Below are 13,145 nucleotides of genomic sequence, written 5' to 3' on the forward strand. Positions count from 1 at the left end.
TGTTTTCTTCTTCTTTGAAGATTTCTGTTAGGTCCTCTACAGAGAGTTGTGCCTTAGCTTCTCTTAGCTTTCACTTCAAGGTCCTTTCAGGTTCAGGGTCAGCCTCAACAAGAATGCTTTTGTCCTTGCTCCTGCTCATATGAAAGAGAAGAAAACAAGAAAATATGGAATCCTCTACGTCACAGTATAGAGATTCCTTGAGGTGTCAGAGGAAAAGAAAAATAGAAGGCAGAAGTAGAAGAATTCGAACTTATCAATGAAAGATGGAGTTCGAATTGTGCATTGAGGAGTAGTGTTCGTCCATAAATAGAAAGATGTGAGAAGAGGGGAAGAAATTTTCGAAAATATTAAAAAGATTTTAAAAACATTTTGAAAAACTTTAATTGATTTCTGAAAGTAAGAGTGAAAAAGAAATCAAATGATTTTTGAAAAAGATTTTGAAATAAGAAAGATATGATTGAAAACTATTTTGTAAAAGATGTGATTTAAGAAGATATGATTGAAAAACATTTTAAAAAGCTTTGATTTTAAAAATTAATAACTTGGCTAACAAGAAAAGATACGATTCAAACATTAAACCTTTCTCAACAGAAAAGGCAACATACTTGAATTGTTGAATCAAATCATTAATTGTTAGCAAGTATTTTTGAAAATGGAAAGAAATTGATTTTTGAAAAAGATTTGATTGTGAAAAATTTTGAAAACTTGAAAAAAAAAATTGAATTGAAAACAGAATCTTCCCTCTTGTGCCATCCTGGCGTTAAACGCCCAGAATGGTGCACATTCTGGTGTTTAACGCCCAAAGCACTACCTTTTTGGGCGTTAAACGCCCAGCCAGGCACCCTGGCTGGCGTTTAAACGCCAGTTTGCCTTCTTCACTGGGCATTTTGAACGCCCAGATTTTTCTGTGTAATTCCTCTGCTGTATGTTCTGAATCTTCAATTCTCTGTATTATTGACTTGAAAAGACACAAATTAAAAATATTTTTTTGGATTTTTAATAATAAGGAATAATTAAAATGCAACTAAAATCAAATAAACAATGCATGCAGGACACCAAACCTAGAAGTTTGTACACTACTGACACTAACAAGTTGAGAATGCATATGACAAACAACAAAAATACTCAAGACAAGAGAATTAAAGATCAGAGTAAGTAAATCATCAAGAACATCTTGAAGATCACTTAAGAAGTAAATCATCAAGAACATTTTGAAGATCACTTAAGACACATGAATGAATGCAAGAAGAACAAAAACATGCAATAGACACTAAACTTAAAATGAGACTCTATACTCAACAAGAAGCATAAAATATTTTTGGTTTTTATGATTTTGTAAATTTTTTTTGGATTTTTCGAAAATTAAGTGGAAAAGAAAATAAAGATATCAAAATTCTTAATGAGAATTCCAGGAATCATTGCAATGTTAGTCTAAGACTCCGGTCCAGAAATTAGACATGGCTTCATAGCCAGCCAAGCTTTCAAAGAAAGCTCCGGTCCAAAACACTAGACATGGCCAATGGCCAGTCAAGCTTTAGCAGATCATTGCTCACAACAGCAAAATTGATGGAAATCAACAAGCTCTTGTGATGATAAGTTGAAACCTCGGTCCAATAAGATTAGACATGGCTTCACAGCCAGCCAGACTTCAACAGATCATCATGAAATTCTAGAATTCATTCTTAAAAACTCTGAAGAACAAATAATTTTTTTTCTTCGAAAATAAAAAGTAAAATTACCTAATCTAAGCAACAAGATGAACCGTCAGTTGTCCAAACTCAACAATACCCGGCAACGGCGCCAAAAACTTGGTGCTGTTGCCGGATCAGAAATTTGGCACTGATGTTACCAGACCAAAAGCTTGCCGAAAACTCGAACAATCCCCGGCAACGGTGCCAAAAACATGGTGGGTGAAATTGTGATCATCAATGGAGCCATCAACATGGTACGCACAATTACAATCTCAACTCTTTATCACAACTTCGCACAACTAACCAGCAAGTGTACTGGGTCGTCCAAGTAATAAACCTTACGCGAGGAAGGGTCGATCCCACAGAGATTGTTAGTATTGAAGCAAGCTATGGTCATCTTGTAAATCTTAGTCAGGCAAACTCAAATGGGTATGGTGATATGCGAATAAAACATAAAGATAAAGATAGAGATACTTATGTAATTCATTGGTAAGAATTTCAGATAAGCGAATGGAGATGCTTTGTCCCTTCCGTCTCTCTGCTTTTCTACTGTCTTCATCCAATCCTTCTTACTCCTTTCCATGGCAAGCTGTATGTAGGGTTTCACCATTGTCAGTGGCTACCTCCTATCCTCTCAATGAAAATGTTCAACGCACCCTGTCACGGCACGACTAATCATCTGTCGGTTCTCAATTAGGTTGGAATAGAATCCAGTGATTCTTTTGCGTCTGTCACTAACGCCCAGCAAGTTAAAGTTTGAAGCACGTCACAGTCATTCAATCCCGGAATCCTACTCGGAATACCACAGACAAGGTTTAGACTTTCCGGATTGTAGAAACTCCACCATTGAAAATACATAAGAACAAAAATGATCATTGGCTTTGGCCCCAGAGAGGGAACCAGAAGAACCAAGATGAAAATACAATAGCAAAAGGTCCTATTTGTAGAGAACTAGTAGCCTAGGGTTTACAAAGATGAGTAAATTACATAAAAATCCACTTCCGGGCCCACTTGGTGTGTGCTTGGGCTGAACATTGAAGCATTTTCGTGTAGAGACTCTTCTTGGAGTTAAGCGCCAGCTTTTGTGCCAGTTTGGGCCGTTAACTCCCATTCTTGTGCCAGTTCCGGCGTTTTACGCCAGAATTCTTAAGCTGACTTGAAACGCCTGTTTGGGCCATCACGGGCAAAGTATGGACTATTATACATTGCTGGAAAGCCCAGGATGTCTACTTTCCAACAACTATTATATATTGCTGGAAAGCCCAGGATGTCTACTTTCCAAAGCCGTTAAAAGCGCGCCAATCGGGCTTCTGTAGCTCCAGAAAATCCACTTCGAGTGCAGGGAGCTCAGAATCTAACAGCATCTGCAGTCCTTTTTAGCCTCTGAGTCAGATTTTTGCTCAAGTCCCTCAATTCCAGCCAGAAAATACCTGAAATCACAGAAAAATACACAAACTCATAGTAAAGTCCAGAAAAGTGAATTTTAACTAAAAACTAATAAAAATATACTAAAAACTAACTAAAACATACTAAAAACATACTAAAAACAATGCCAAAAAAGCGTACAAATTATCCGCTCATCATTACCCTCCAAATTATATCTTATCTTAAAACTGCTATATACCACATGCACCCTCACCACCACCACTTCCACTCTCTCTATATATATACAATCACACAAACTGCACTTTTATACAGTACTACTTGAATTCAGAGCTACTACTTTATTCTACTCTTGATAAAAAAAGATAAAGTTATATCTCTAACATATAGATAACAATGAGCTTTCACTATACAAAAATGAGACCATAAAGATTATTATGAGTCTTATAATATGCCAACAATATATAATATGCTCATTATTGTAAGGACCAATCCTAAAATAATCAGGAAGCACTACTCTGCCAAATATATACTCATATGACTGAGACATATATAAAGTCAATAATGCTTTCTATTATTACCATTGTATCTGATAGGTCATTGATGAGGTTCGTACTAATAATTATGCTAAAAAGGGTGTCGTACCACGAAATGCCCCCATGCATTATGCCATAACACATAAATAGCCAAATGTGAGATTATGTTATCCATAATACATCAAGCAAAAATTATTGTTTAATTACATTTAACTATGGCTACTGTACTATACCTGAAATAAATTAATTAATTAAATGTTGCATAGTCCATATTTAACAATAAAGGGTATCTCTATTTAGAATGTAATTAACTATTCATGCTCAATAAAGTATCCAAGGAAGGAATGTGAGATAGTGAGAGACGGAAAGAAATAGAGAGAGAGAAGGAGAAGGAGCGAGGTTTCTTTTGATAAAGGATGGTCTGCATGGTAGAATAGGGTTAGCAACTTTTTTGTATTACACATGGAATAAGGTATTAAGAACATAATTTGTATTTGTACCTGTGAAATTTGTTGAGTAGGAAACATTCCAGCTAATTCTACTGAAATTTTACCTCCTTCCTTAAAAGCAATATAAGAGACTAATGCTTGCAACTGCGCTTTAACAGTATCCATCTCTTTTTGCACATTGGAACCACAAGTAGATGATGTGCTAGCATCATTTGAAGAACCTAAGTTCATCTGACTAATTCTTGTGGTGTTGTTCTTGAAAGCAACAGTTGGAACAGCTCCCATGCCTAAACCTCGAACACGACCAGGGTGCTCTTTCCCAAGAACTACTCCAAGAGCATCAAGAGGAGAATTAACGGTTGATTCCACCGCTTGTTGACTGCTATATGCTTCAATCTTCTCTTACATATATAAAAAGAAAGGGAAAGAATCAAACATAATATTATCTTATAAAAAAGAAAGAAAAAGAAATACAAACAAGTTACTTATTGTACTTTAGTCTTACCGCTATTTCTTTAGCCTTTTCATTAACATAACTTCCATCTGTTTTCTTGTGAGTGATGTCCCACATTTGAACCCTACTAACTTCTTTTCCCGTCTCTTCCGTCTAAAATTCAAGAAAAGTAGAAAGACTCAATCAAGAAATATATCATTGAAGAAAAGATATGCATAAAATTAAGTTACTAACAGCAACAATATAACAATTGAGATGCATTAGGTGCTAACATAATGACTCCTATGCTATATAAAATATAATAATGGCAGCAAACTAAACATAAGCTGAGAAATTAATGTTATTGATGATTACCAATTCATGATTACCAACATAGAAACGAACCTGTGAAAGTTGTGTTGATATTTTATCATGACAATTCTCATAATAGTTGTGGAGACAAGTGGAATTAAATTGAAAAATTGGATAATGCCAAAATAAAATTAAATGTATGAAATCCACACATAGAAATGATTACCAATTCAGTCCTTCTTCTTGCAATTGATTTAGCACATGAAGTATGAGGAATTATTTGTTTTTGCCGAATTTCTTGATTCCTCTTACAAATATTCTGAAAGATAAATTTGGACACAATTAAATAGAGTTAAACATGCATTCACAACATTCCATATGAATTCAATATCCTATTTACAGTAGCAAAATATATAAGTCTTTTTAGTGGGACAACATTTAACTAGGATTGTAAGTACTTACCTGAGTTTCAGGCTTCAAACGATATTCTACGAATAAAGCCCATTGATCAAGAGCAATATCTTCTGGTGTATTATTTATGATCTCAGTTTTACTCAACCTCGGATCATAAAACTCGTTCCAAAGCTTTATCCTATGTTCCTTCTATTTTTTGCCAAGCGATTGGAGCAGAAATCGTTTGGCCAAGCTATCACATACTTTGAAGTAAAATCGAGCCTTTAATATGGAACAAAGAATATATATTAACTAACAAATATAACTAAATAATGACAAAGAAATAAGCTTTAGAGTTTAAGTAATCTTCTTACTTGAAAAAAAATATTCCATTGATTTTCAGAAAAGCTCTCTGGAATGTCTGACCACTTATCAAAACTGATTGGAAATGCTACACAATCAGTGGCCAATTGCCCACAAATTCCTGCAAGGAGTACGGCTGCTTCTCCTATTGCTACATGTTGTCTATCAAAATTGACAACTATGCGCAAACCTTCTGGCAAATTATGCACATCCTTCACTAATAAATGAAGGTGTATACTATTTTCATATTCATCTAAAATAGATAAATAAATATAAATAAATGAGTAATTGAGCAACTAAAGAATAAAACATATGATGATAGATATATATTATAAAAGATTGATTCTTGTGTAGGGTAGAATGTAACAGCAACATATATAATACTATATATTATACATCAGAATTCCGAATCAAGGTGAAAATAGGCTAATATTAGTAATATCCACTGCAAGATAAATGTCATTATTAAAACAAGAAAAAAATGTACTATATATTCTCGTAACATAATTTCAGTAAAGGATACATTAGAGTCAGAACATGTATCTCAATAAAATCATGCTATGCCAAAAGTTTTCATTCAGATCTGGTATCTAATTTTCTTTAATATGGAATTATCAACTTTAGAGAAATCATGCATATGTAAAATATGCGTGAAGATCAATAACTTCAAAGCTTTTTTGTTATTCTGAATATTTTGCTCTTTGTTGTGATAATGTTTTAATGACCAGGCATTGCCTCTATAGAAATTAAATGAGCAAGAAGCTAAACTTCAACAATTAGCTTAATATTTCTAGAAATCAAAGTGGAAATGAGTCTTTTAGGTGGGTTTATTTGTCTAAATTTTAAAGTCTTTTTTAATTTAACAAATTTTCATGGCTCATAAATATTTTGGAGGAAAATCTGAACAAGGACATGTAAATTGGAAGATAGTGAAATTTGGAAAGGAAGAGGAGTGAAAGAAATAGTGTGATAGGTGGCTGGAGAATATTACATTTGAGAATATTACATACCTATGGCATCAACAGTCCAGTAATGCTTAGATTCACACCCACGTTTACATTTAGGTTCGGATGGATGCTCAGATATAGTTGGAGCAACTGATGATGGCTCAGAAGAATTTGAAGTTGCCGACTTGTCTCGGGAGGAGCTTGCAACTGCTGTCAACTTATCTCGGGAGGAATTTGAAGCTGCTGACTTGTCCTGGGAGGAATTTGAAGCTGCTGACTTGTCCCGGGAGGAATTTGCAGCTGCTGCCGACTTGTCCCGGGAGAAATTTGCAGCTGCTGCCGACTTGTCTCAGAAGGAATTTGCAGCTGCTAGGAACTTGACTTGTGATGCATTTGATGCTATTGACTTGTCTTGTGAAGAATTGGCAGCTGCTGCTTTAAGTAAATTCTTGTACTTCTTTTGCTTTGGCATATCTGCATAATAGATCAAATAAATAATTAATAAATATAGAATAAAATGTGCATCAAGGTTTAGTAGTTCCATTAAATCAATTAATGAGTCTAAACAACATATTTATGTAAAATTTACAAACAAAAGTTAAATTGAAAAAGAAATGTAGACAAAAATTATTTTTCTATAATAAACCACTTATTAATAAAACTCACCTACTATTCTGACATGTGTTCGTCTTCTCCAGTGTTATTATCTAGTAATTCATCATCTACCTCATCTCTTAACAATGATAGATTATCACCATTTTCAAATAAAGAATCTAAGTTTTGCTCTAACCATGGCTCATTCTCGCATGGTTCATCATCTTCATTTCCCCCCATATCATATGAATCTCTTGGCTTCAAATGCACGACAACACTCTAATCTTTATTTACTTCATCATTGACAAAATACACCATTCGAGCTTGTGAGGCTTCAATATATGGATCATCCTCCTCTCGGTCACCACTGTGTATTACTCGTGAAAAATTAACAGAAGTAAAACCCCAATTATCCTTTCTACAGCCCCGTTCTCTAGTGGTGTCAGCCCATTTACATTTGAATAAAGTAACCCGAAATCGGCCATTGTAGTTTAGTTCTATAATATCTTCTAATTTGCCATAATATGACAAATCAGCATTCCTAACATTAGCATCACTAGCGCTAGCAACACAAGGAGTTGAAGACATTAAAAAAACTCCACTATTCTGGGTCTTTAACCCATTGTCTCGATTGGTAGTTCGAAAGGAGAACCCATTGATACTAAATGTAGAAAACCTCTTGGCATATCGTGATGGACCCCTTGCTAAGTATCTCAAATCCTCATGCACAGTATTCATAATATATGGGTTCATAAGCTATTATGATAGAGATATTAGTTATTATATCCACAAATACTAGCTCAATATTAGCAAAAAATTATCACTTCTCTATTTACCTGCGCAGGAAACCAAGTAACAAAATCTTTATTGACTCTTTTTTCTATCTCTACATTTGAAGGCCTTCTACCCTTAGATCGTCTTCGTACAAAATCTTTGAAGTCACTGTCAGATATGGAAGTTTAACTCTAACTAAACAACTATTTTCAAGTAAATAAAAAACATGTACGAAAATCCTTAAGCACTTACTCAATGAACGGTTTGACATATGGACAATTTAAAACCACATATCGATGTGCTTGTTTTTTTTCCATAGGTGACAACTCAAATACTATGAAAGCTCCCTTTGAGTTCCCCATTTGTGGAAAAAGGGAATCCACATGTGTACTGTAATTATCATCCGGACGATCATCAACACGTGGTGGCCTATTAAATCTTGTCTCAATCCCTTCTAAATGAACCATGATTGTAAAGAAAGAAGGAGGGAACAACATTTCTAAATGACAAAGGGTAATGATAATTCGAGGTTGGAGCTTCTCAAGTTCTGTAAGACTTAAGCTTTTAGAGCACAACTGTTGAAAGAATGAAGATAGCTCTATTAGCACTGCAGTAACTTTATCTGGCAGCACATTACGTATGGCAATGGGTAATAGTTGCTGCATAAGAACGTGGCAATCGTGGCTCTTCAATCCAGAAAGCTTTCTTTGCTTCAGGTCAACACACCGTGAAATATTACTCGAGAGACCATCTGGTACTCTAATATTCTTTATAGTACGCAAGAATATATCTTTCATGGAATTTGACGTTGTGAACAAAGATGGATGATATCTCCCATTTTCATCTGGCCATAAATCTTTCCTTATACCCATTTCTTTAAGATCCTTCGAGCTTTGAGATTATCCTTTGACCTTCCAGTCTCATTGAGCAAAGTGTATAATACATTGTCGCAAACATTCTTTTCAATGTGCATAACATCTAGATTATGGCGCAATAAGTTAGACTCCCAATAAAGAAGATAAAAAAATATGCTTTTCTTCCTCCACATCCCCGATTCATCATCTTCTTCAACAACTTTTCGTCGAATCCTCTTACCTTTACTTTCCTGTAGTTCTTTCCCAAATGAAACATTAATTCCTTCAAGTTGTTCCAATACTTCTGATCCTGTTAGTACTGCTGGGGGATCCCTCAACTCAACTTTTCTATTAAATTTTGCACGACTTAGCCTAAACTTATGACCCCTTTCTAAGAAACGGCGATGCCCCAAAAACCACCATTTTCCACCATGCTTTAATCTATATGAATCAGTGCTGAAGTTACATGTAGGACAAGCATATTTACTGTGTACAATCCACCCAGATAAGTTACCAAGGCCTGGAAAATCATTAATTGTCCACATTAATGCTGCTCGCAATGTAAACATTTCATTCCTGAACCTATCTAATGTTTGAACACCATCATACCACAACTCTTTTAACTCTTTAATAAGAGGTTGTAAGTATACGTCTATGTTGTTCCCCGGCATTTTCTCTCCAGGAATAATCATTGACAAGATAAGTGATGTTGGCTTCATGCACTCCCATGGAGGCCGATTGTATGGAATAAGCACCACTGGCCAAATTCTATAGTTTGTACGCATAGCTCCAAAGGGGTTGAATCCATCAGCTGCAAGACCAAGACGTACATTTCGAGGATCTTCGGCAAACCTATCATGAAGTAAATCAAATGTCTTCCAAGCTTCAGAATCTCGCGGATGCCTCATCTTCGAATCTTTCTTTTCTGCCAAAGCATGCCATTGCATTGATTGAGCAGTCTTAGAACACATGAATAATCGTTGAAGTCTCGGTTTTAGTGGAAAGTATCGCAAGATCTTTGCTGGTTTCTTCTTTTTAGCATCGTTCCATTTAGATGTCTTGCATCTTTTGCATTCTTGCAAATCTTCGTCCTCCCCCCAATATAACATGCAGTCATTAGGGCAAGCAGGTATCTTGGTATAATTAAGCCCTAGTTTATTTATGGTTTTCTTGGCCTCACAGAATGTATTTGAAATCTTTGCATTTCCAAAGGCATCTTTTAATAACTTGAGAATTTCGGTCATGGCTTTGTCGCTTATTCTATATAAGCACTTTATGTGATACAGACTAATTAAGAAAGACAATTTTGAATACTTTGTGCACCCTTCATACAATTGTTCATTGCCATCTTCTAACAACTTGTAAAATTCTACATTTTCTCCATTGTGCTCTTCATTTTCTGCATTGTCTCCATTTCCATCTTCTATGTTGTCTTCATCTCTATCTCCATCTTCATTCAAGTCAGGTCCAGCAACTCCAAACGCGTCATTGAGCATTGTTACCATTGGATGCTGAGATGTCGAATCATCTTGTACAATGTGACTAGTTTGATGAACTTGTGACCCAACTCCAACTACTTCTTCACCATGCCAATACCAAACTTTGTAGTTTTCTGGAAATGGCTTGACTATTAAATGTTCAAAAACTTTCTCTCTTGTTTGTCACTTGCCAAAACCACACACCGGACAAGGGCATTTAATCTGACGACCCGCGAGAGATCGATGCTCAAAAGCAAAATCCAAAAACTTGTTTAATCCATCTTTATACTCATGCATGGTTTGTGGTTTTCCAATCCATGACTTATCGATTGACATGACTAAGAGGGATTACAAATAAGGATTTTAAAAAATCTATTCATTAAAAATCTATATATATTCTAAAGGCAAGAAATTTATTCTTTTATATGCAAATCAGATATTAAAAACTTAAATAGTATTTAAAAGAAAATATAAGAAAATTATAATTACCTCTTTCAAATGATAATTTCCCTTCTTCTTTCAAAGTAAAGTAGCTAGCAGCAAGAGTTGAAGAAGATCTAAAACCTATTTCACATGAAAAATTATCACCAACAGATTTATTAAAATTAAATATATAACTAATTAATGTACACGAAATTAAATATCTAACAGATTTATTAAAATTAAATGTATAATCAACTAAAAATATATGAATGTTCTATTTTTGATAATTTAGGATTAATATCAAATTATATTATTAACGGATTTGAACAATAAAAATTAATTAATACAACATTTATATCTAACTGACATCATATATTTTAAAATTAATCAGAAGTGATCAAATTAAAAACAAAGTGACCATATTGTCCATGATGATAAAATTAGTAATATAAAGAGAGATGTGCAAACTGCAAAGTAACTTATATAACTTAGTATGAAAATAAACTTTATTAAACTATCCAGGAACTTTCAGTGATCTTTTCGAATGCGAATTTTTCCTCTGAGGTAGCTAATAATGATAACTTGATTGCTGATGAAGATGATTTTGATCTAAATATAGATATAAATATGTACATTATCTAAGACATGAATCTGTATTCATAGAATTTCTATGTACAATCTGAGATGTTCTTAATTATTAAGCTATGTATAAAGTCAATGCCCCTGCCTCAAGTAATGAAACAGTTAAAGGTAATTAAGAAGGAAACTAATGAAAATAAGCTACTAAAAATTGAAAATGATGCTGTGTGTTTACACAAAAATATATGAAAATTTGCTTCTTTTCTTTTCTTTCTTTCTAATTTTTTCCCCTCCCTACATTCATGTACTTTTAATTCTAGAAAGGTATCATTCATTGCTATGGCTTAGTTGAAGACTTGAAGGGAACAACATTATTACATTAATGTTGTATTTGGTAAGATGAAGAAATAGATAACAAATATCTACTAATGTATTTAAGCCTCTAAATATATGTTCAATTTGATTTAGTTATTTTCCCTCCCAAATCTCTTCCCCCACCAGGCCACCAAATTATGTACGATATGCCAATCTAGCTACTAACATAATTAATATTTCTAAGAAAATAAGATTGATGTAATATCGATTAACAAAAGGGGTTGGACTAGTAAAGCTTATGCAACTAATCCATGAAGACTCCATTAAATTGGTCACGGTTTCTGAACTAAATATTTTGTACTGGAAAAAGGGAACCAGCTAATGCTAATTAAGGCAATAACAAATTAAAATGGTTAGTAACTTGATAAGAAAGAACATGAAGCTATTACCTTATTAAGAATCTTTCACTTTATTGGTTGCCAATTAAACCACAAGAACACAAATCCAATTAAGGCAGCTAGGCCCTGATCAATAACAAATCCAATCAGCTAGAACAAAGGAGAAACAAATATAAGACCTAATTTAAGAATGACAGAATTAACATCAAACAAATACACAAAGCATCGAATGATAAAGGATTGTGAGGAGGTACATATAGTCACTGCTAAATTAAGCGTAAGATTTAGAGGGGGGTCAAATTTAAAGCAGGAAACAAATCTAGAAAACACAAAGAAAACACTAAAACTTAATGATTAATGAGCAAGACACACAAAGAAAACACTAAAACTTCCAGAACCAAGTCTAGCAAATATTTGATACTGACTTGTTCAGGATTCTAAAGAGCTCTTCCCTGTGTAAGTAAAAAACATTCAAATGAAATTGCTTGCAAATTAGGTATAATACTAGCCAATTTATTGAGATCTCTGTCACAAAGGACAAGCAAAAAAGATCCGATTTAAGAAAGTATTGTAGGAAAAAAATCATTAACCACTATAATTGAGACAGGTTAGTCTCTTTACAAGGTAGCTTTAATCATCAACCAATTTTGCATGGTTATAATTAGTCCTTTGACGTAGATTTCGACCAATGCTATTAATATTATGATGTAGTCAATATCAAGATGAAGGTAAGCAATAATACTTACCGGTCGGGCTTGAACAAGAGATATTGATATGTAAACCACTGAAATAAAAAGAGAAGTTTATATTACTATACAACATTAAGCACATTAAGAATATAAATAGAAGATTTAATCTGTATTCATTTACCATAGTAAATAGTATCCCAATTAATTCTAGTGCAGTAGGGATAATTGGTAATTTGTCAACAGCCTGTGTATAAAATTCACAAAGGCAAAAACAATATTAGAATGCTGCAAATAAGCGTAATGAGGGGGGTCAAATTTAAGCGTAAGATTTAGAGGGGGGTCAAATTTAAAGCAGGAAACAAATCTAGAAAACACAAAGAAAACACTAAAACTTAATGATTAATGAGCAAGACACACAAAGAAAACACTAAAACTTCCAGAACCAAGTCTAGCAAATATTTGATACTGACTTGTTCAGGATTCTAAAGAGCTCTTCCCTGTGTAAGTAAAAAACATTCAAATGAAATTGCTTGC

The 13,145-nt window shown here is 34.0% G+C and overlaps 2 protein-coding genes across 2 annotated transcripts; both read right to left on the reverse strand.

Moving 5' to 3' along the window:
* Nucleotides 1-3,577: 3,577 nt before the first annotated feature.
* Nucleotides 3,578-6,292, reverse strand: LOC107474399 (uncharacterized). Its single transcript, XM_052257817.1, has 9 exons — nucleotides 6,286-6,292; nucleotides 5,572-5,813; nucleotides 5,462-5,479; nucleotides 5,267-5,407; nucleotides 5,031-5,123; nucleotides 4,868-4,897; nucleotides 4,565-4,666; nucleotides 4,111-4,455; nucleotides 3,578-3,592 (listed from the first exon to the last, which is right to left on the reverse strand). The coding sequence occupies exons 1-9, from the start codon at nucleotides 6,290-6,292 to the stop codon at nucleotides 3,578-3,580; spliced, it is 993 nt and encodes a 330-aa protein (XP_052113777.1).
* A 2,445-nt stretch (nucleotides 6,293-8,737) lies between these two features.
* Nucleotides 8,738-10,234, reverse strand: LOC110278184 (uncharacterized). The gene has a single exon (XM_052257818.1). The coding sequence runs from the start codon at nucleotides 10,232-10,234 to the stop codon at nucleotides 8,738-8,740; it is 1,497 nt and encodes a 498-aa protein (XP_052113778.1).
* Nucleotides 10,235-13,145: the final 2,911 nt, after the last annotated feature.

This window comes from Arachis duranensis, chromosome 2, assembly GCF_000817695.3.
Source record: "Arachis duranensis cultivar V14167 chromosome 2, aradu.V14167.gnm2.J7QH, whole genome shotgun sequence".
NCBI classification, from domain to species: Eukaryota; Viridiplantae; Streptophyta; class Magnoliopsida; order Fabales; family Fabaceae; genus Arachis; species Arachis duranensis.

What these genes read in the sequence shown, in the direction of transcription:
- LOC107474399 (XM_052257817.1), bottom strand. An exon ending in GTTTGAAGCCTGAAACTCAG is followed by an intron (nt 5,124 to 5,266) that starts GTAAGTACTTAC and finishes TTTATCTTTCAG; the next exon opens with AATATTTGTAAGAGGAATCA. An exon ending in CAAGAAGAAGGACTGAATTG is followed by an intron (nt 4,898 to 5,030) that starts GTAATCATTTCT and finishes CAACTTTCACAG; the next exon opens with GTTCGTTTCTATGTTGGTAA.
- LOC110278184 (XM_052257818.1), bottom strand. Translation starts at nt 10,234, where the DNA reads ATGGTAACAATGCTCAATGACGCGTTTGGAGTTGCTGGACCTGACTTG.